Source organism: Cavia porcellus, unplaced genomic scaffold (assembly GCF_034190915.1).
Source record: "Cavia porcellus strain 051 isolate PalLab524CR breed Dunkin Hartley unplaced genomic scaffold, mCavPor4.1 scaffold_12, whole genome shotgun sequence".
In the NCBI taxonomy this organism is placed as follows: Eukaryota; Metazoa; Chordata; class Mammalia; order Rodentia; family Caviidae; genus Cavia; species Cavia porcellus.
Window position 1 is genome coordinate 41,805,800 of NW_026947495.1, and position 23,151 is coordinate 41,828,950.

The 23,151-nt window shown below is 35.1% G+C and overlaps 1 protein-coding gene across 1 annotated transcript in view; it reads right to left on the reverse strand.

Annotated features, from left to right (window-relative positions):
- Positions 1-3,331: 3,331 nt before the first annotated feature.
- The window catches only part of Stam2 (signal transducing adaptor molecule 2), a 47,553-nt gene continuing 27,733 nt past the window's right edge, over positions 3,332-23,151 (reverse strand). The window contains exons 8-14 of the mRNA XM_063259091.1: positions 20,431-20,525; positions 19,092-19,171; positions 18,865-18,952; positions 17,783-17,837; positions 12,331-12,484; positions 8,874-9,043; positions 3,332-6,836 (exon numbers count right to left, since the gene is read on the reverse strand). Coding sequence (XP_063115161.1) covers positions 6,611-6,836; positions 8,874-9,043; positions 12,331-12,484; positions 17,783-17,837; positions 18,865-18,952; positions 19,092-19,171; positions 20,431-20,525 — 868 coding nt within the window. The 3' untranslated portion in view covers positions 3,332-6,610. The remainder of the gene's footprint in view (positions 6,837-8,873; positions 9,044-12,330; positions 12,485-17,782; positions 17,838-18,864; positions 18,953-19,091; positions 19,172-20,430; positions 20,526-23,151) is intronic.

Sequence of the window (23,151 nt, forward strand, 5' to 3'; positions counted from 1 at the left end):
TAGTCAGAGATACCTCTGTGAACTCAGGTGTAACTTACTCTTGGTACTGATGGTTATATACAGAAATATTAGTATATATACACAATTTCTTTACTTTCAGCTGAGAGCCTAGAAGCAATGACAATAGCAACAAACATACCTGGCACCAAAACTCTGGTTTCTAATTCTGTACTTCTATCCTCTTACAGAGAGGGGGGGAGGGAGAGAGAAAGAGAGAAAGAGAGAGAGAGAGAGAGAGAGAGAAAGAGAGAGAGAGGAAGAGAAAGAAAGAGCATCTTGGGGGACTTAGCTCAGCGGCATAAGCACCTGCCTTGCAAGCAGGCGGTCGTGAGTTTGACCCCCGGTACTGATAAAAAGATTTTTAAAAATGTAAAAAAAAAAAGAAAGAGCATCTTAGAAAAATGACTGATTTTAGCACCAGGGCAAGAAATACATGAAATGAACTGGGAGCATCTTATGGTACCGGAAAGTAAAGAAGTACTTTAGAAACAAAATCTCAAAAAATAAAACTGTAATGATGAGGTTATGTCAAAGAGACATGGGAACAAATTGAAAAAGCGTTCAATGGCTACTGCTGGAGCAACCTGAGTAATAAACTGGTACTGATATGTAAGTCAAATTCTAAAATAAGTCCATAGTGATAAAATGGTTCAAGAAAAAAGAGATAAACTTTAAATACAGAATTTCAAGTAATTTATGCATGTTATCCTCAAGGATGCAAAGCATACTCCCCACCCTGCAAACATGGAGCATGCACTGTAACTTCCTTCCATGGAGTACAATATGGGAAGGAAGAAGTGGAAAATGTGACAAATACTATCCTCAACCAGGTCACTGAGCTCAGCATTGACAAGTGCCCTTGGGCTGGCTGAGTGTAGCTCAGTGGTATAGAGCTTGCCTAGCATGCACAAGGCTCTGATTCAATCCTCAGCAGGGGGAGGAGGGATAGCACGTCCTTCTGACAAAGTGGAGAATGGCACTTCTAAAACCTGAGAAAGCTCTGAGGCTGTAGCTCACTGGTAGAGCACTTGCATAGCAAGGCCCTGGGTTCAATTCCCAATTCTGTTCCCACCCCACCTATAAAAAAGAAAAACAAAACCCCATCCACTATTATGCTCTTCCCTGCATTGACACTCTCACATCTAAAGGCATTTTATATCCACATATTCTATTTGGGAGCTCATCCATTATCACAAAGGTACAAAGATCCAAAATTAATGTGTTCATTATTTCTAGGTAATAGTAATTTCAACAAGCATGTGCATTAACAACAAATAGAACCTCATTTATAATCAAAGTTTTGCTACTTACTATGTCCTTGTGAAAGTTACTGAACCTCTTTCTTCCTCTACTTCAATGGATTTAAGAGAATTCAATGACAATGTATATCAGCAATAGTTTTAAAGTTAAAACAAAATGTTTCATGTGTTACACAGCTAGTTTGTGCATAATGAATTTGAAAGTATTACTCAGCTTTGCAAATTCAAAGTCGGAGTAGCTTTAGTAACACTTGAGCATTAACAAATTTTTTTTTTAAATCTGTCTCATAGAAATCTATGGCCATATTAACCTGAATGGCACCTGATCTTGTCAAATAGAAGAGTCAAGGAGCAGTTTTAAGTTTTAATTCCTATGTCCATTTCCAGGGCCCTTTTTGGGTCTGGGTATTAAAAAAAAGAGAGAGAGATAAAGGTATCCTAGTTGCAGTCAGTCAGATGTTAACGTATTAATTCTAGCTTCGATTAAAAAACTGTGCTATGCCCGTACTAGACCCTCTTAGTGTATTTGACCATGGGATTGTAACAGACTAATTCACCTTCAAATGTACTAACCAGGCACACAAATAGTAACATCAGATTGCAGACACATTTGGACAGGTCTGTCTCTGTGGCTCCTTTTACATTTTACCCCAGTCCTCCTTCACCTTCTCTGTAGGGAAAGCAGAACAATCACTTTTGCAGACTCAGTTGCAGATATAGTTCAACATAATTTGACACAATTGTAATCAATGATGGGTGGATGAAAATCCCTGAGAAGGGCTTCCCAGGAAGGAATCATAAGAATTTTTGTAGCTAAAGCATTGTCTCATTTTTCTATTTAGTCCACGTACTTTACAGTTTCTCAAATTGCTTACAGGACAAATATGACAGATTTGCATTTCTCTGTTAATGAATGTTTAGCTCTGCATGGGTCATCTCCTCATGCCTATCTGTCCATTGTCTCTCCTTTACAAGTTCTAATCAAAAACAATGGTAATTTGTAATCTCTAGTCACATCGCCATTACTCTCCCCCAATTGGATTACATGTACCCCAACACTGCTGCTATTTTCTCAGGGATTCTGGAAGTTCCCTCTCATTAGTGTCATTAGTTATGCTGTCATGGCTGCCTCACTGTCCTGTATTGATCTAGTACGTTCATCTTTCATGGTCTGAAGAAAACTGGTCACATGGTAGCATATCTGGGGAAGGAGGTGGATGAGGACACATCCTTTTTTTTTTTTTTTGGTCCTGGGGACTGCATGCTTGCCAGGCAGGCACATATGCTGCTGAGCTAAATCCCTGGTTCTTACCCTAATGTTTTTAAGAGCTTGCTTTTCCACTGGATAACACTCAGCAGCGTTCACTAGATTTTTGATCCCACCTTATAAACACCCAAAAAGAGGACTGCTTCACAAAGTGCTAAGAATGGTGTTTCTGAAGCCAGGGGAACTATGTTGAGGGCATTAATAGTAACATTTCTCTTACTATAATAATTTTTAAAACAGTCCCCAAATACTTTGATCGTGGCTTGTATGGTACACGTGATTAGCTGAGGGTAACATTACCACTTTAGAACCAAACCTTACCTTTAATTTCCCCCGTTACCGTAAAATAAGAACAAAAGCAAAACCTCCGTTTTTCAGTAGCTTTTGTGGGGAACGTCCACTCTGCTTTTTTGTTTCTTCTGTTTGCCTTTGAACATCTCCCCTTCATTAGTTACCCTTCAAGGTGGGCAAGAGTGAACAGAAAATGCAAAACATTATAGACTTGTAAATTGAGCACAACTTTAGCATAAAAATTACTGAAATGTAGATGAGATTTAAAAATCAGAAAATGGGAATTGGGGATTAACAGGGATCTTTGTTTCATCTATCCATGAGGTGCCATAGTTTAGACAGGATAAAAAACACTGCTACTGGACTACAGACATGTTTCTCAGAACTCCTGCACCAGTCTGAAGCAATCTTATTAAAGTTCCAAGGTCTTAGTACTAAGAATTTACTGTATACTTGTGTTTATTAGTTTCCTAGTGTACTAGAAAATTTCCTACTGTAATAAAGTACCACACACTTTGAGGCTTAAAAAGACAAGAAATTTATTTTCTCTCAGTTCTGGAGCTAGAATTCTGAAACTGAAGGGTTAGCAGGCTGTAATTCCTCTGCAGGCTCTGGGGAAGAACCACTCTCCTCTTCCAACTCCTGGTGGTCCAGGCAGCCTGTGCTCCAGCTTCTGCCTCTGCCTTCACGTGACCTTGCTCGCTGTATCACAGTGTCTTTTCTTCACATAAGGGTGCCGATCTGGGATTCTGACCCCACCCTTAAATCCAGCGTGATTTCTATTATGTCCGAAGACTCTACTCCCAAATAAAGTAACACTTTGACATTCTAGGGGTCACTCTGGTATCTAGGTGTACACGAATGGGGGGGGGGTGTTATTCAGCTTACTATTCCATGCAAACAACATAATTTTTCTTTTAGAATCAGCAAGGTTGAAAAAAATCTCTCAAATTCAAACTTAATTTGATAAAATTAGAATTACTTCTCAGTTGGGGAAAATTTTTAAAAATCTGATCCTCAAAAGAAAACTAAATCAAACAGCAAAAACATCACATTCATTCTTCTCTTTTACTGACTAAACCTGATGTAAGTAAAGAAAACTCCCTTTTGACAGAAACAAATCATAAGTCAGTGCTATTATTTATGATTTATTACTTTAAAAAATAACTTCAGCATTCTCATCATAATGACAAATCAATAAATCTTTTCCTAGAACTCAGGAGCATTAACATCATGGTTTTTACTAAGAAAAGGTTTCGTTGTACTTCCTAAGCCACATACAGTTTTTGCAGAGCTGGGACTCATATCTACAGCCTTAAGCATGCTAAAAGCACATGCTCTACCGCTACCACTGAGCTATATCACCAGCTCAATCATGTATTTTTTTAAACATTCACAAATTTTTAAAATTCAGAAGGTGAAATTTTGTAACTCTCTTCAATGTATAGTAAAATTTGTTACACAGTTAAATATTAGTACTTGAAACAGTGTAAGATGACAACATATCTGCAAATATTTTCAAATCCTAAATGACAAATATTTCAATTAATTAATGATCAAATAATTTTGTCAATAAATTACCAAAAAGACAATAATGGCTGGCTGCACATTTTTCAAACAATATAAACATATTCCAGTTCATATATTTTAACATCCAGGGGTACTTTCCATATGAAATTAATTCTATTATAAATTTTCAGGAATTCTAATACACACAAAAAGAAACAGAAGTTATTTTTTAAAAAAACTTTGATACAGAACAGTATGACTCCAACATAGATATCTTAAATTAGACCATTCCTTTGGCAGAAAATATGTAAATATAAACATCTTAAAATAAATACAATTCATAAGATCATGGAAAAAAACAGTCTTATATTTCTTAACACTAAAAACATCAGATTGACAAAGATTTAGTATCGTTTTTATACTAGCAATAATCTCTAACACAAATTCCTTACAAATGGCAAAAAAAAAATATTTTTAAGAGGAGGAAACTTCTGCATGTATAAAATTTCACAGATAAATGGCAATATACACACTTTACGTATCACATTTTATTATTCCAAAATTATGTTACTTGAGTTTAATTGGCTGATCCCAGTTTAATGAATATGCAGTATTTATACTGGCTCAAGGATTTATGCTGAACTACAATTTAGATGACAAAACACATTTATGCAAATATTAAAATACACTTACTAGATGAAGTTTGGAAGAAAATGTAAGATATTGCATGTGGATGCAAATATCAAGAGCGGCTTTGGAATTTTTAATCATTTTTTTCTTTTCTTTTTTGTTTTTTTAAGAACAGAGTTTTTAAAGTATATAACTGAATTTATCTGTAAGGAAAATACTGGATGATAAACAGACCACAAATTATTAAAGGTTAAAATTTGCAATACTTGTATCAGAAACAAGATAATGACAGACACTATGCTTTCAAATTTTGTCCTGGATAAAGTTTGTCTGAAAAAGGGACACTGTTGTAATAAATTTTCTGTAAACAGATAATGAGAAAATTTCCATTGTCTTCAAATGGATTCTGTAGAAAGATTAAGTGCTTTAAAAAAAATAGAAATTTTGCATCCATGCAAAAAGTTTTAATTTTTTAAAAATTAAACTTATGTCCAGTATTTCTGCAATCTAAGTAACATGTATCTGTAACCATATATATCTGCATTTTCTATTTTGTATTGTGCAAATTCCTTCAATATAAAACAGTCCATATTGATTTACTACCAGTTCTTACAGTATGTAGAATTCCAGTGGCTTGGAATTACTTCTGAAATGAATGAAAACAATTTTTCGACAGCTTAGCATGATGACAGCTTAGCAATGGAATCAGAACCATTTCTTTTAAAAAAACACACATTAATAAAAACACATTTATCATCATGCTTGGTTTATATCACATCAAATTATTAGGAATGTCTCATATAATCCTTAAAAAGGAAATATAGCAGCTCTACATAATACACTGCAGGAAGGAAAACAAATGGACCGTATCCTCATTACACAGTGGCCAAAGTCACTTGAAAAGGTCGTTAGTGCTAATTCCCAATACCGAGGATCCTTGCAGGAAATAATTTTCCATGGGATTGGAAATGTTTCTGAGTATTTCTTGGTCCACTGTTGCCATGACTGTTCAGGACACAGGTTAAATGCTTTACCACATATCTACATTTACATGGTTTTCACTGTTAATAAGAGAAAACATTTTTGTTCCTTCCAAATTGCTCTTGCTTCTGTAGACAATTATATGCTAATTGTTACTCAACATAACACTGACAGAAAAACTGACAGTACTGCAAACACAACTGCAATTTTAAGAACCAAAAGGAATACTTTGGCAAGCTAAACGCTCATACAAAAAGACGTTTGCCTTTTAAAACAACAGTGTGTAGGAAATCTTGACAAAAATATGCAGACAAAAGTATTTAAAGGTCTCTGGTGCTCTTATCACAACATAGTAGGGGAAAACAATGGTTTCTTTAAAGTAAAACTTTAACACTCCTATCCCATACTGTTTAGTGTTATAAGGCTATTTACTGGGTGTCCAGATTTATGTAGACAGTTGAAAGAACAAGAAAATCACCTGGAAGTACCCTTAAGCTGTCTCTGATCAACTTCAAACACGCTGGACTTAAAAAAAAGAAAACAACCCTTTTATGGCCTTTAGAGTAAGTCAGGTTTTGTGCTTTATTTACTCATGGTCCTTCTGAGTTGAAAGGAAAAAAGTTTCAGTATTTCCAGACACAATTATGAAGGCTTTCAAGAAAACGCTGTGTCTCTAAAGGAGAGGCTGCTGATGGTAATTTGTTTGTTGCTGTGCAACAGAGTGAGCCGGAACTGCCACCGGAAAGCCCGCCAGTTGTGGTAAACCACAAGCAGTGTTCTGGTAAGTTGACACCTCCACAGATATCCCCATCTGCTGTGTGTAAGCAGCCGTACCAGTAGCTGATGGAAGGTTAGAGTTCTGGTTCATGTAAGGGTTGGAAACAGTGTCTTGTCCGGTGCTACAAACAAAATTTTAAAGAGAAAAAAAATCACATTTACTTTGTATTATCTAGATTATGGTCAGAGATCAATCATCATGACAAAAAACACCTTTTTCAAGTCTGTACAGTTCTGCAACTCTGATTTAATCATTCCAGGTATCAAGAACCGTAAGTGTAATTTTACATTTCATCAGAAGAATGTACAATGTAAGATTACGAAGTCTGTTTAATCTGCTTTCCACAGACTCTTTCACCAACAACATTAAAAATTTAAGGATGTACACACTGCTTTTGCCTGTGGTCGCTGTGTCTAGGTCCAGTGAGAATGGAGCCATGGCTCCAGATGCATGTTTCAGGCCACATTGTTCCTTCTCACCTCCTGACCCAGTATTTTCTCTTCATATTTCCTTTGTTAGGGACTTTTCACTTCAAAGACAGAACTGTAATCTGCACAGGACCCAGAATCTATCCAAAGTAGTACAGACAACTAATTCACATTTTTCACTATTACTACTAACACATCAAATCAAGCTGGAAAATCTCCATAAACAGCAGGATTTCTGTTTTTTTCTAAATGTACTATGGTATACTTTTAAAATGTATTTAATTTTAAGTTACACTAAATACACTGTAATATAGAAGGATATTTTTCTCTATTACCTCTAATGTTACTCAATGTAACCACATTTTATAGTTAAATACCAATATAAAGTTTTATTTAAGCTTAACACCAAAACAAACAGATTTCTTTAATTTTTAAGTAATGTCTAAACTCATACTCATGGAATTTAGGAGTGGAAAGGGACCTTAGAAATTATGTATACATGATTATATTGAATAAGCATTTTCTATGGTGAAAGTGAATAGAAGACAATATTTAAAAGTGAGATTCCTAGAGAACTGTTCATGTAAAAAGTTCCACAGCTCAAACATGCTTCCTTTTAAGAGTCAAGGTGACAACAGGTTTCTAATAGGAGTGCATGCAGATTATAGCACTGTGTCTATGTTGATTATAGCACTGGCTAAACATGTCTTGGGCTTAGTCTCCATAAAAGACAATTAGCTTTATTTTATACCAAGGCACTAAACTGTAGGCTTAAATGTGAGCAACTGTCACAGCATGGGTAGCAAAGCCAATGACATCCCTATTTCACTTTAAGAACAAGCATTTTTTTTCTTTTTTTTTTTTATTTATTAAAAAAAGCAAAACAAAAAAGGGTAGAAATGATACAGATTTTCAAAAAAATAACATTAAGAAATCATCAATAGTTGATATATTACATATTGTTATCTGAGAAGTCATTTTTCAAATTACAAAATCAAAGTACAAAAAATGGACAAAGACAGCACAAATTATTCTGTTTGATGAACTATCAAAAACTTAGTAGCATGGTTATCTATATTGCACACTTACATATACATTATATGAGTATACCTACAAGTTGTTCTTTCCCTTAGAGCACTTTCTTTCCCTTTCATTATTACCATATCTACTATACATTTTGGATCTTATTACTCTTTCAGTGTTATTATTATTTAATTTCTACACTAGAGACAATACAATACTTATAAATGTGAGTCTGATTTATTTCACTTATGAGAATAGTCTCAAGTTGCCTCCATTTACCTATAAAAGCCCCAAGATCATCCTTTTTACAGATGAGTGATATTCCATTGTATACAAATACATGTTTTTCATCCATTCTGCAGTTGATGGGCATTGTTTCCAAGATTTAGCTATTACAAATTGTGCTGCTACAAACATGGGTGCACATATATCACTGTGACATGATTTTTTCAATTTTGGGGGGGAAAATACCCAGGAAGGGAATAGCTGACTTGAATGGAACTTCCAATCCTAGTTTTTTGAGGAACCTCCATACTGATTTCCAGAGTAGCTGCACCAGTCTACACTCTCACCAACAGTGGAGAAGTGAAGAACAAGCATTTCTATAATTTCATTTTAAGAATAAAAATCTGGAATATTACTACAAAAAGAAAGATCTATATATTTTCAAAGTTTATGGAAAATAAACATAGCTCCCCAAAACTTACCTTAAATATGGAGTTTGAGCAGGCTGTGTTGTTAACGAGGCATTCATGTTTGGAGGCAGAGATTGCAGTGGGCTAATATGATCTGGTCCTAGGCTATAGCTCTGGGCAGCGGTTACTTGGTGAAGACTTTGGCCCATGTAGTTTCCACCATGTGATTGAATTGGATATGTCTAATAACCAAAAAGAAAAAGTTGATTCACTTCTCTCTCAACACCTACCTAGCATATCTAAAACTTTATCAGACTCTAAAAACACAATGTTATAGTTCTTTGGGGAGCAATCTGATTCCACCAAACTATCCATCCTAGAGCAAAATGTGGAGACTTTACATATTACAGTGCTAAATATTGTATATGAAATCTATGATTTGGTTGGTTGTTCTTATATTTTGCAGGAGATTGGAAAAGGAGAGAGAGAGGGATGGTGTATTTTTAGATAATAAGTTGCAATCTATCTACACTGCCAATTTCTCAGAAATGTGTCTTGCCATGAAGTTACAGAGCACTCCCCTAAAGGGAAGCCCATCAGCACTTTAGATCTCCAACTTTACTCTCTCAACTCTTTCCTATAGGAGAAAATGTTGGAAAAGACATGATATCAAGATGACAGGTCCCCGACGGCCATGTGTACTATATCTCCTACCTTCAAAACAGACAGGCAAAGGGAAAGAGCTGTGAGTTGGGGATGAGATAACCCTTGGGAGTAAAAAAAAGAAATGGCCTCCGTCACTGGATATTTATCTGTGCCCTATTTAATTTGCCTAGTAATAGCTCTTTAAAAATAGAATCTGTCTACTTACACAGCATTGAAAATGAATGCATGTGTTTCATAAATATAAAAGCTATGTTTAAAGCAAAGATCATTCATGTGAAGATTCAGAATACTGATCTGCCAAATAAACTACATTAGGTGCACTCACATAAACTCCATGATAGACATGAAACAATTCACTGACAAGCAGTAGACACTTCGGGAGTAGACCTGTTCTGCAATTAGGGTTCTGAATGGCCTTGTACCAAAATGGATGTTACTTTACCTGCATCTAGTACAGCTATTTTTCAAATTAGAATAGAAACTTCACAGAGCTATCTGAGCAGCCCATTTCTTTTTATTTTTTGAGACAGGGTCTCACTAAATTGCCCACAATAGATTTAAATTTGTGATATCCCTGCCTCAGGCTCCCAGGGAGCTGTAATTACACCTGTGCTACTTCAAGTATTCTTTCCATGTGAAAAGTGTAGATAGAAGTTATGTGAGGAATCTTACTGATAGAAAAGTAACTTTGAAGAAACTAGCTCTGGTTAGCTAAGCATAGTGGCAAACCTGGGAGGCTGAGACAGAAGGATTCCCAAATTGAAACTTGCTTTGGGTTCAATGCCCAGCACCACCATCACTACCACCGAAAAAAGAAAGAGACAGACAGGCAGGTAGTCAGGCAGACAGACAGATGTGTCTGGCACAATAGATTTAGAAACAGGATGCAACTAAACACTAAAACTTGACACAGGAATGACAAGCCTTTACAAGCACAAAGATGCAAATGTGCCATCCTAGCATACAATGACACAGAAACATCTATTGTGGTACCCTGGTTTACAAACTTTGTTTTACAATTTTGGGGAAGATGGCTGTGTTTGTGTGGGGAAGATGGCTGTAGTTGTATCTATCACCTGATGCAGAGTTCGCAAATAGAAGAAAATTTTGCTCAACTCTTGTTTGTGAACCAGACTGTTTGCAAACAAAAGCATTCATGAACCAAGGCAATACTCTATTTTATTCCATTTTCACAGCAGAAATAAGCAGCTTTGATACCAGAAGCAATACTAAATAAACTCTAGCATTTTCCCATCAATAAATCCTCCTTCCTATGTAATTTTCAAGAAGTTTTGGTCATGAAATATTTGATAAATGTATCTTGTCTTTTGAGTGGGGGGTACCAGGGATTGAACTCATGACCTCACGCTTGCCAGGCAGGTGCTTATGCCACTGAGCTAAATTCCCAGGTCTTATGTGAGCAAACAAAGTAACCTTTTTTTAACTTAATAATTATCCCATCTGATTTATGTACCTACATCCTGCCTTTTCTTCCTGATGCCTTCTTCACACTCTTTTTACATACTACATAGATGTTATAAGTTGATAGAAATTTTGCTTAAAGTTCATTCTGAGTTTGTAAATTGGCTAAAACTTGGAAAAGGCTTTAAAATGGGGATGCAGATATTCACATCAGCTGGCAAGCACAAAAAAGATAAAAGTACTGGGAAAAGATGCCAATTATGGATGGTTTATCACATCTGCACCTCACAGGTCCATATTATATCTTCATTAAACACAAATCTTTAAAAATATAAGAAAATATTATACATGTTCTGAAAACAAAGTTAAGTTCATCAACCAAGCCTTTTAATAATAATACAAGTCAAACAAATCTTGAAAAAGATTTTCCAAGAAATGTTTAATCTTTGTGAAGAACAGGAATAGCATCATACTTTACTCAAGAGGCACTTGATACAAGAGATCCTAAATGACAGGGTTTGTATTTTATACTTAAAAAGAGGATTTATATTTGCATAAAGATTGATGCTTTATGATTACAGAAGCATATAAAAAACTCAGAATTTCCGTTGGAGAGCACTACGAAGCAGCTCTGAGCAGGATATAAAATTAACTAATTGGCTTTCTGTTTCTCTGTGAGTCTGACCCAGGCCTCGGCCCCTTGACCGTTGATGGGAGCTGATTCATAGTAAGTGAACCTTTATGGATCACTGGTCCTGGCTGAGGCCTATAGTGGCCTGTGAGGCCAGAGATACCTCAGAGGGCAAGGTAAGACCACAGCTGAGGACACCTTGGCTCCAACACTAATTACGCAAATAGAGATTGCAGCTGAAGGAATCTCACTCCTGCAATCACACTTCAAATGTCTTCCTGGAGATAAGACAGTTCTCCTAAATTGGCATTATTTACGACTTGGAGAAGTCTTTGAAGTGACTCCCAAGGTCTTGCTCATTTCCCACTCTTTCCTCAAGTTTCTCCGGCCCTTTGTTTTGGACCTAATAAATATGGGTGGTTCAGAGAAGTCTTTGTGTTAGCCTTCAGACTCTTGAACTCAGCTAAAGGGTTTTGACCCTAGTGGAGCCCTAAAATCATTCTACTTGTCTCATTTTATTTAAGCGTTCGCCGTATACTTGTTTGGGAATTGGGAATCTAAGTCAGGACCCGATAAATTTCCTATGTTTCATGGTCTTTTCATGTTAAAACTGAACAAAATGTATTTCTACAATATGAATCCTTAGTTTGTTCTGGTCAAATTAATTGCTTAACTTGTATTTCTTGAAACTATCAAAGACGTGTTTTATAATTTTATTCACAGACCACAGAAATTAATACTATGCTTTAAAACATTTTCTTAAAAATTAAAACTATAATTTTGAAAAGTGTTTTAAAAACACAGGCTCACCTGCAGAGGAACCCCGGCTGATGGAGATGGATAATGTGCTGAAGGATGGAGTTTTGAGTAGACTGAATATACCGGTGTTTCGTTCACCAATTTGTTATATAGTTCCAGCGCTTCCAAGACTTTTACATTCAATTCAGATAATTCTGAATGCTTCCTGATGTAAAAAAAAAAAACATTTCCATACTTTTTCTAACTTCTTAAGTGTGCACTTAGCAATGTAAATTATTTTTCAAATTTAGCACATTTCCTACTCATAATCTAAAAAGTTCTTTTATACACAGTGAAAATATTCGAAAGGAAACAGGGAGGAGAAATTAATTCTTTACTAGCTAGGTTGATAAGACTTAATTGATAAAAAGCAATCAATTCATAATTTTGGTGTTAGGAAAATTAAGTTTAATTATTATAGGCTTCTACTCAAAAAATCAATTATACAGAAAAGTAAGTTTCTCTTTAATCAGGCAAGAAAAGAAAAAGAAGTTTCTCAATTTAGGTAGGAGTCCCAGAACTAATTATAAATCTCAGTAAAAGGAATATTTAGGTAAGGTCCACAGCCTCTGTGAAATATGACTAAAATAAAAGTAGTCATTAAAAAATTACGCATTTTTGCTTAAATTTCAAAAGTCATCTTCAAAAATACAAGCAAAAATGTATACATATGCTGATCTCTACAGTTCTTTTTCGCTGGTTTCTTGATTTTGAGAAAGTCAAACCAAGTACTTTATTTGCCCAAATGGTATTTTCATATCTGCCATAGAAACTGAAGAGCTTGTACAAGCTTGTATTAAGTTGGTACAATTTTATCTGTTCCCCTGAGAGTAATCAGCAACTATTTCTGCAATTGACAATTTTATAAAAAATGGCCATTTCTCAACTGCCCCAAAGCATCCACAAGCTTGTTTATTAGATGATCATTTCTATATAAATACAGGGAAGAAGCAGGCAAACAAAGGCCTACTAAGTAAAAACACAGATTAACTCCTATAAAACCCTTTTGCCTTTTCTCTCTTTGAATCTGCTGGGCCAGGGCTATAGCTCAGCAGCACAAGTGCCTGCCTGGCATGCAAAGGTACTGAGTTTGATTCCTAGTACCAGATAAAAACAATCTGTTATGTCTGAATTTAAAAAGTGTTTGTTCTCTCTCTTACATGAATAATTATAAAAAAGCTGATCAAACTATTTTTGGAAATATTGGTGGCAAACCACCCAAAGCTACAGAAATTAAGTGTACATGCTAACAAATGTGTAACTAAGAATCAGAAGAATTTGGTACAGATAACCCAGTATGCTGATGAAATACCAATAGAATATAGTAGAAGCCATAATCATTGTACGCCATCATTGCATTTAAAGATGTGAGACACACCTCTAAGCAGTAACAAATTTTTATTGAAATATGTGTGAAATTATACTAGAGGAAACGCAAGCAGAAAGTATGATTTCTTCCTTCAAAGAAATCCCAATCTATTGGGGAGACAAGGCTAAGAACATGAGGGAAAGCACATTAATATAACCTTCAACTGAATTCAACATTATTGGAGTAGGAGAGAGCAAAAGAATTTAGAAAAATTAATTTAGGCTATGCTAAACTGAAAAGGCAAAGCTGGACTTAGGCTGGCCCTTTCAGAGGATGGACAGGGCAAGCTGAAAAGGAAGCCAGTGTCCAGTCAGCGGAAGAGTGTGAATAAATGCAGGCAAAAGGAACATGCAGGGTACACAGGGAAGGATGAAGAAAGGATCTTTATTAGGGTGGTAAAAATTTTTTGGAGAATAGCAAGAAGTCAAATTAGAACAATCTGGAACTCTGTGAGGTTCAGACAATGGATTTCCCTTCAATAAACCTATCTGAATGTTTTTGCAATCAATTTACGTGTTTAGCTAATATAATTTCTTAATGTGATAAATGCTTCAAAATGGTATTTTGTACAATGACAGACTAAAGTGAAATAGAAATTTAGTTTTCTGACAGTAGAGCTGTTTTCCTTGCGGCTCTGGGAGGTCTTGCGCCTGCCTGTGCCCTCAATTCTGGAAACTGGGCAGCCGGAGGTGTTGCACCTGCTTGCTTCACCCACAGTGACCCTCTCTCAATCCTGGGAACTGGGCGGCCGGAGGTGAGTGTCCACGTACCAGCCTAAGCCCTGGGAGTTTGAGTACATCGCACAGGTCAAGGAATTTCCCAGTTTCCTGCTACATTGGACTGACTCTGCAGGTGTTGGGCCTGCCTGTGCCAACTTCCCAGCTTCCTGCTGCACTGGGCCAGCTCCGGGGGTCCTGCACCTGCCTGTGCCCTCAATTCTAGAAACTGGGCAGCCAAAGGTGAGTGTCCCCACACCATCTCGAGCCAAGGAACTTCCCAGCTTCCTGCCACACTCAACCGGCTCCGCCAGCCTGCCCCACCCCCCGTGACCCTCTCTCAATCTGGGGAACTGGGCTGCCAGAGTCCCAGGAGCTGAAGGCATAGAAGATGATTCCCAACAGGCCCAGGGGAAGCCTTGGAACAACACTTGAAACACAGAAATATAGGAAAATGACAAAACAAAAGACCACAATACAATCTCAAACCTCCAGCCCATCCCAAGAAACCTTAGGAGCTATGTACATAGAAGAAAATATATGCCATATACCTGAAATAATAGCAACTAAAATAAATAAGCAACTCCGGGAAGCTTTAAAGGAATTCAAACTAGAAATAATCTCCCAGGTAAAAGAAGAAATGATAAAAGAAATGAAAGAGATGCTGAACACATCTAAAGAAGACACAGTTAAAAAATTAGAGGAACAAAACAAAAAGATAGAATCCCTGGATGAACAATATAAGAAACAAACAATACATGAAGCAGATTCAAAGAGATATACAGGAAATCAAAAACACCATTAAAAGTTGTCAAAACTGCCTCAACAAAAGTGAAGATAGAATTTCAGACCTCGAAGACAAGATTGCAGCTAGTGAACAGGAAAGGAAAGATTTTTTAAAAATAACAAGGAATCAGGAAATAACAATTCAACAGCTGTAAGATGATGCAAAGAAAAACAACGTAAGATTGATAGGGATAAATGAAAAAGAAGGGGACAACACAAAGGATATCAAGAGGATATTTAGAGAATAGCTGAAAATTTCCCAAACATGAGATTGGAAACTGACATCAAGATCAGTGAAGCATAATAGAATTCCAAATAGCCATAACCAAAACTACACCCAGACATATAATAATCATCATCCCAGAAATCCAACTTAAGAATAGAATATTAAAAGCTGTCAGAGAAAAGACAGATCACCAATAAAGGAAAACCTATCAGAATCACAGCAGACTTCTCAGCACAAACAATAAAGTCAAGAAGAGCATGGAGTGAAGTATTTTAGATCCTAAAGGAAAATGATTTCCAACCTAGACTGATGTACCCTGAAAAACTGTCCTTCAAAATTGAGAAATAGGATACATCCATGACAAAGAACAGTTGGAAGAACTTCATGATCACCAACCCAACCTTGCAAAAAGAATACTGAAAGACAGTTTAGATACACTTAGGAAAAAACCACTAAGCAAAGCAGACAATTAAACAGAATGGAAAAATAAAGATGCAACAGCAGAAAGATAACATGTCAACAATAAACCAATATATAACAGCTATAACCATTAATGTAAATGGTCTCAATTCAACAATGAAAAGAAACAGACTGGCAGAATGTATCAAGAAACAACATCCAACCATATGCTGTCTACAAGAGCTGTTTCCCTTATAAATAACAAGCTCTTGATGACGCATTCAACAGCAGAAATGAATTTTATTCATCTTATTTCAATAAAGGGTAGTCAATAAAAACTTGTCAAAGCACAGTAAGTTATTTTCCAGAAAGGAAGCTGCATCTGCAATCAGTGACCATGAAAATGCCAGAGGACTTAAATCAAAAACAAGCTGGTAAGAGAACTGATGAAAAACGAGCTCTTATTTAAAAAATTAACTCAGCAGAAAAAAGTCACTCTGAGTTTTAATTATAGATGTTTTTCTTTAATGACATTGTTTTAACCAGCAAAAATAAGATTATACTGCCTTATCTTCTGCCTTTTTTTCCTATTTATTCCATTTTTACATGTCAGAGGTATGTATCAAGAGCACTGATTGCTAGTGTAGTATGTGTGGATGTATTGTTACTTCAATTTTGTTGTCATACACTTAATAGAGAAATCTTTGCTTAGTGTTCTAAAATACTTACATGGGCTTGAAATTGCTGGGTTAAAAAAAAGACAGGCACTGCTTTTAGGCTTCAGAAAAGTTTGTAATTATTCTCCTATCCATAACTAGGGTACTACTATTCATTTTTCTGTTTACTGTATTTTCTTTTCAATCTTTTTCAGTTTGATTATTCAGTAACCATCAATATCCTTGCATTGAAATAATGTAGTAGATGTCTAACTAGATATTTGCTATTTTCTCTAAAATATGATGAATTTGACATCAATATTTCAGTAACTATCACGGGTTCACTTTTTAAGTTTCATAGAAAACACAAATGATTTATGAAAAATGCACTATGAGCTAAAACTTATAATCTTTAGTGACTGGAAAAATCTTGTTGCTATGGCATTTCTCTAGTAGAGGCAGAAAATAGGGCTCTTATTCGCCTTCTAATCTTTGGTCCTATCCCATCCCTTTCTCTCTGTGCTTTTTTATATAGTAGTTTGACAAACAGAGGCTAGAAAGGGATGACAAGAGAGTAATAAGGCCTTATCCTTTGTCTTCCATTCACAATGGCATCTGTCTCTAAACTACTGATAGAAAGCTCTGAGGAATTGGAAAAAGAATCAAGTTAAAAGCTTACAACTGTTGATACAGCTCATCTTCTAGTGCTGCTGCTATTTCTAAACAACAAAGTCACACTGAATAATCAAAAGGGAAACAAAGAAATACAAAGAGGGGAGACAAGAAGAGAAAGTGTGCTACGTTGGATTTGGCTTCCCAAATTGCAAAATTTCATTTTGTAAATGACTATTCAGTTAGAAATACTAGCCTAAGGTCCCTACTTTCATTTTGTTGTCTCATTATTTTATTCTCCATCACTCACTATCCTCTGAACTCAAGCCCAAGGGGAAAAAATGATGTGATAAAAACAAAGCCCAGGGCTGGGGATTTAGCTGAGTGGCATAAGCGCCTGCCTTGCAAGCAGGCAGTTCGATCCCCAGTACCGATAAAAAGGAAAAAGACAAAAAAAAAAAAAAAAAAAGTCCATGAGCTATGTATACTACAATGCTGGCATTATAAAAACAAAACAAAACAAAACCCCTACCAAAATAACAAACCACCAACTTGCTATTACTTTATATGAGTTTAGGACACTGGGAAAATAATTTTAACAGATAATACAGTTCCACAGCAACTTGTATTAGTTCTAAGTTTGCAAAGACCAAGTAAAGCTATGATAAGCATTTTTATTTTTTGCTTTAAAAAAGCTCACCTATCAATCTCCTCAAGTTTTTCATCTATCATTGGACCCATCTGTTGGCAGATATCTGTAAATATAAAAATATGTAAAAATTTAACAATTTCAGTATAAGACAATTTCAATAATTTTTAACAACTAAGCACCAATATGGAGTACCAGTAGTTCGTAACAAATTAAGCTTATGCTAAAGAAAAGACTCTAAGGACCTATGTCCTATTTAGCTTGAATACTACTATATGTTACTACCATGTGACCAAAGACAAGGCTGACATTAAAACTCTCATCATATTCCTTGGAACTATTAAGTTTACAGACTATGCTATTTAGAATTATCCTAAAGTCAAAAGGAATTTAGAAAACTACTAGCTAGGTAAAATGAACTTGAGCCACACTATAAAATATGTGACCATGTCTACATTAAATATGAACATTTTTCATTAGAGATTGTAAACATTTTGTAATTTCTAAATATAAACAACAGATAAATGAATAGCACACTAGTCTATATTTATAACCAGATATTTGTGTATGAAAACAACTAAAATTTACCCATTTACCACAGATATTTTTCTCACAAAAGGTTAAAAAGACAAAAACACATGTGTTTTAATTGCTTTCAATTTCTCAGACTAATTATTATTAGCATGCATTTGATGCATTATTAGCATGCATCAAATGATTACATTACAAGGTTAACATTCAGTATGCATGAAGTGGACATTAAAAAGTCATGGTACAAGAGAATCAAACAACGGTAAGAACTTTTATTCTGATTTATTAATTTAATAGGCTATTATTTCTAATTCTAACATGCTTTTGAAGTCCAAATCTCCAACCAGTTTCACTAGTGGCTTACAGAAATACCAAGACTTGCTTCTTTTATTTTTGTACCGGGGATTGAACTAACACTTGCTTCTTGAAAAGGATATGCATATATGATGATACTTTTCAAGTGATATTCTATGTTACTGTACTAGTCTGCTCCCCACCAGTGTCTTCTAATCTCAAAAAGCAAACCCAAATGGAAGAAACTCAAGCCATTATGAATAGCTAAAATATTAACTAGCATTAAATTGGTCTCTAATACTAAGTACCTTCCAAATCCAACAGTTCTTGGGAATCTGGTTTTGAATCTGCTGGATCTATACTCTGGAGCACCTGCAGGGCTCTATCCATCTTATCCTAAAAAGTAACAGGAGACAATGAACAGTCAAAAGTTTTAACTTTAGTTAATATAAAATCACTGTTTCCATACATTCTCAAAGGTAATATATTTTCAAAGTCTTGGTAGTTTAACTATTAAACAAAAGAAGGACTCTACCTCATCTATATAAACAGGCTCGGGTTCTGACTTCTTAATGTCCTCCACATCATCATCAATTACATTCAATTTGTCCACAGCTGCCAAGAAAACAAAGTAATCTTTAGATTCTTAGCATTTACCCTGGTAATTTGTTCATTAACTTATAAGTAGTCTATGATTATCCGTTAAGAAAAAAAAAACACAAGTTCTTTAAGCATCACATTTCATAATCAAAGTTATTACATACGTTCATTCAGTGTCATTCATGTATATTCAGCACTTACCATGCACTAAGCATTATTCTAGGCATTTATACATATTCTAATAAATAAAACAAGAATTCTTGGACTCATGGAACTTCGGTTCTAATTTAACAAGTAACAATATTAATGGAAGCTGTCATTATAATCATTTATTTGAAAACTGAGGGTTATCACTGGGTAAAAAATACACAAGCATACTATTACCTACTCAGCAAGTAACATCTATGAGTTAGTTTTGTCTACATTTCTCCCTTCTATTAAGAAAAAACTTTTATTTCCTATATGAAAAAAATAAGAACTGATTTTAACCTATGTTTGATAACAGTTAAAACAACACAAACCAAGTATTTGTTCTTGTTTTCTGTTTAATTATAGTGCTAAGGACCAAACCATGGACTTATACATGCTAGGCAAGTATTTTCTCATTAAGTTATCCACAATCTCACAATCTCACAAGAGACAGTTGAAAAATAATTTGCACATATGTATGCCCAGAAAACTATCTAACTGCTAGGATGTACTAAATTTTAAGTAAATTTGGGTTAAAAAAAATAAAATCTATGGAATCAAAGGATTTTTAAATCCTAATAGTTACTTCAAATATCTGGCTAGCTCTCCAAAATACAGCTCATTATATTCAAGAATATACTGAAAACCAAGATTTTATACACATACACAGACACACAGACACACACATATTCATGTGCCTCTTACACTGTAGAATTATATCTAGCACTGAGCTACATCTCTAGCACTTTTTTATATTTTATCTTGAGACAGAGTCTTACTAAATTGTCTGGGCTAGGTTCCCACTTGCAATCCTCCTGCTTCAGCCTCCCAGAGTGCTAGGATTACAGATATGTACCACCATGCCTAGTTTGAATACTTTCTCAAAGGATTCAAAACATAAGGAAGAGTTTCCAGGATTGTTGTGGGATGAATCATTTAACTGGCCAAGAAATAGGTTGAATTATAACGACTATAAACAAATGACTTAAATATCAGAAGTCAAATGTGAATCTATTTTAAATGCCAATCACAAAATTCAAGTGGAAAAACCTTAACAGATTAAATATCTCTAAGATTTAACTTACCTGCTTCAGACTCTATGTTTAAATTAGTTGTTACAAAATTAGATGGGAAGAGTCCTATTCCTCTGTGATTTTCTCCTTTCCACCAATTGGCATCACTGAAAAATGCAGTGCAAAAGTCATTTGTTCCTCTATATTTTAGTACTTTGTATCAAAAGGAGTAAAGTAAAAATTAAATTTAAATTACTTTGAAAAAATTGGCTCAACCCAACTATATGTAAAAGTGATTTTCTTAAATTTAATAAAAAATATTGAATAGTACAAACACAATATCCATATTCCCATACCTAAATTTAGAATCAATCAATCACTGGCCACATTTTATTCTGGCGTTAAAAAAATTAAAGGTAAGTAACATTGAAGTCCTCTTTCTCAGTGGCTGTAAGTCACAAACTCACATCCACCTTCTAGCACCACCACCATAAAGCTGTTGTGTAGCTTTTTTGCCAGTCTGTAGTCTTCTGTAGTATTTTTGGCTAAGTATATATAGACTCTTATACATACACATAGATACTCATCTGCATAGATCTTTTCAATGTCATATAACAGTACTTTCAGATTTTGCTTATCTTCTTTATAACATGGACACACATTTAATGTCAGTATACATTAGGTTGTCCCCAATCTTTCCCCATTATTGTTCAACTTTAGATTTCTAAATTATGGTAATCCCTCACTATAATTTAACATAAACCATCTAATAATTAAGTAAAATTTTGAATGTAGCATATAAATTTAGAACTTTTTATATTAGAAAAGAATAAACCATAACTAAGTGATACTTATGAAAATCTACCACGGACAAACTGGGTGTGGTAGTATTCACGTAGAATCTCAGCCCTCTGGAAGGTGGAAGCAGGAGGAGTACAAATTCTAGGCAACTTAGCTAGGTCCTGTCTCAAAATTTTAAAAGTATAAGGGCCTTGCGTTCAATCCTCAGTACTGAAAAAAATAGGGTAAAGTCTATCAAGGATACAACTTTGCTGCTGGGCACTGAAATTACAAAGTTAACATACTCTTTCTGTCCTGAAGAAATCTAAAACCCATGTGCAGTGTCTCAATTTTCCCTTAAAAACAGGTTATCTTGCTTTATCTGGTGGGAATTGTTTTCTCTTTCCTATTTCCTCCCATACAGGAAAGCACTGACCTTCTTTACAATCAATGAATCTAGCAGGAGAGATACATATAAAGAAAATACTTAACATGCATTATAAAAAATGGTCTTACATACATATATTCAAGGAGCTGTAGCAACACAGAGATCTAACTCTACTGGGAGCTAAAAGCAGGGAAGGAAAGGATTCTCAGAGAATATAAAAATCTGAGATGGGTGGGTTTTCAAGATTAAGTAGGCTCTTACCAGGATGAAAAGGAGATTAAAACTAGGGAAATAGAGGGGCAAAAATAAAATTAAAAATGCACTTTGAGATTACAAAAAACAAAAAAATCCAAGTAAAAGAAAGGTTTGATTTGGGTATGACTTTCCCAAGTACCTAATCTGTGTAGAAAGCAGAGACACTGTTCCCAGCTCAGCAGTTGGGCCCTTGACAAACATAGGATGTCATAAAAGAGATAAGATGGAGCATGGAATCTTCCAAACACCCAGGCATTTTGAAGGCAACTAAATAGTGGATGCCTCAAAGACTTTGCCCACTGAGGCACAAGACAGTCAGAGAACTTCAACCACTGAAGTCTACTAAAATCTCAGGTTAATGCCCCTCGTCTTCTTTCAAGCCCTATTAAAAAAAAAAAAAAAAAAAAAAGAAGAAAGAAAAAAGCCGGCTTTTCTTTGCTCCCTACAGATGGTCTTTTCACCCTGTTTGCCTACACCCAGGCACACTGAATTCCCCGCCATGCTGCCTTTACACAATCCTGGTGGTCTTGGCTGTTCTCTGCCTCATACTGTTCCTTACAGTTCCAAGATCATCCTCCATCTAGTTTAGGTCTCAAAGATTACTGAAAACTTGGAGTGATCTTTTAAAAAAATCACCTCTTGACTTTTGTAATGGCTAACAATAAAATGACTTTATAGATAAAATAATTATGTAAAAAAACTGCTATTTCTACAACAAACAGAAATAGAAACAAACCTAGGAATCTTTGTAATCTTGGGGGGGGGGTCTTTTCCTTAAAATGCTCTTTTAATTTGAGAAACCAAATTTTTTAAAGCTTGGACTCACAAATTTTTCTTGCAAATGAAGTTCATGTTCTTTTCTAATGCTTTTGTTTCCTTTGAAAAGGCTTTGCAAGCAAAGAACTAAATGTACAAGGCCACAGAAGCCTAATCAGAACAAGGCATTTTTGGAACTGTAAGATTTCCACAATCATTTGAAATGCTTATATAGAGAACAAAATGAGTGGTGAGATAAAGTTAAAAATGTAGAAAGTTGAAAGGCTTAATATATTCTGATAATAAGAAATGTGCACTTTTTTAGTCAACTCAGGTTTCTCAAACTGAGGTTGAAGAATGACATATTTTTATGGGATGACATCCTTCATGTGAATATTTTAATTTTACACTTCTAATTTCATAGAAATCTAAAATCAATGAAGAGAGTCATTTTTCAGTCATCTGGACTTCTTTATAACTTAAGACTGCCATTTAACTTTAGTCCTCAAGTCTACATTTGTGTTTAATATCTTACCAGTGATTACTAATCAAATAGAACATTCAAACCAAGACATAACATGTAAGTATAACTACAGCAAGGGTGTCCCATTATC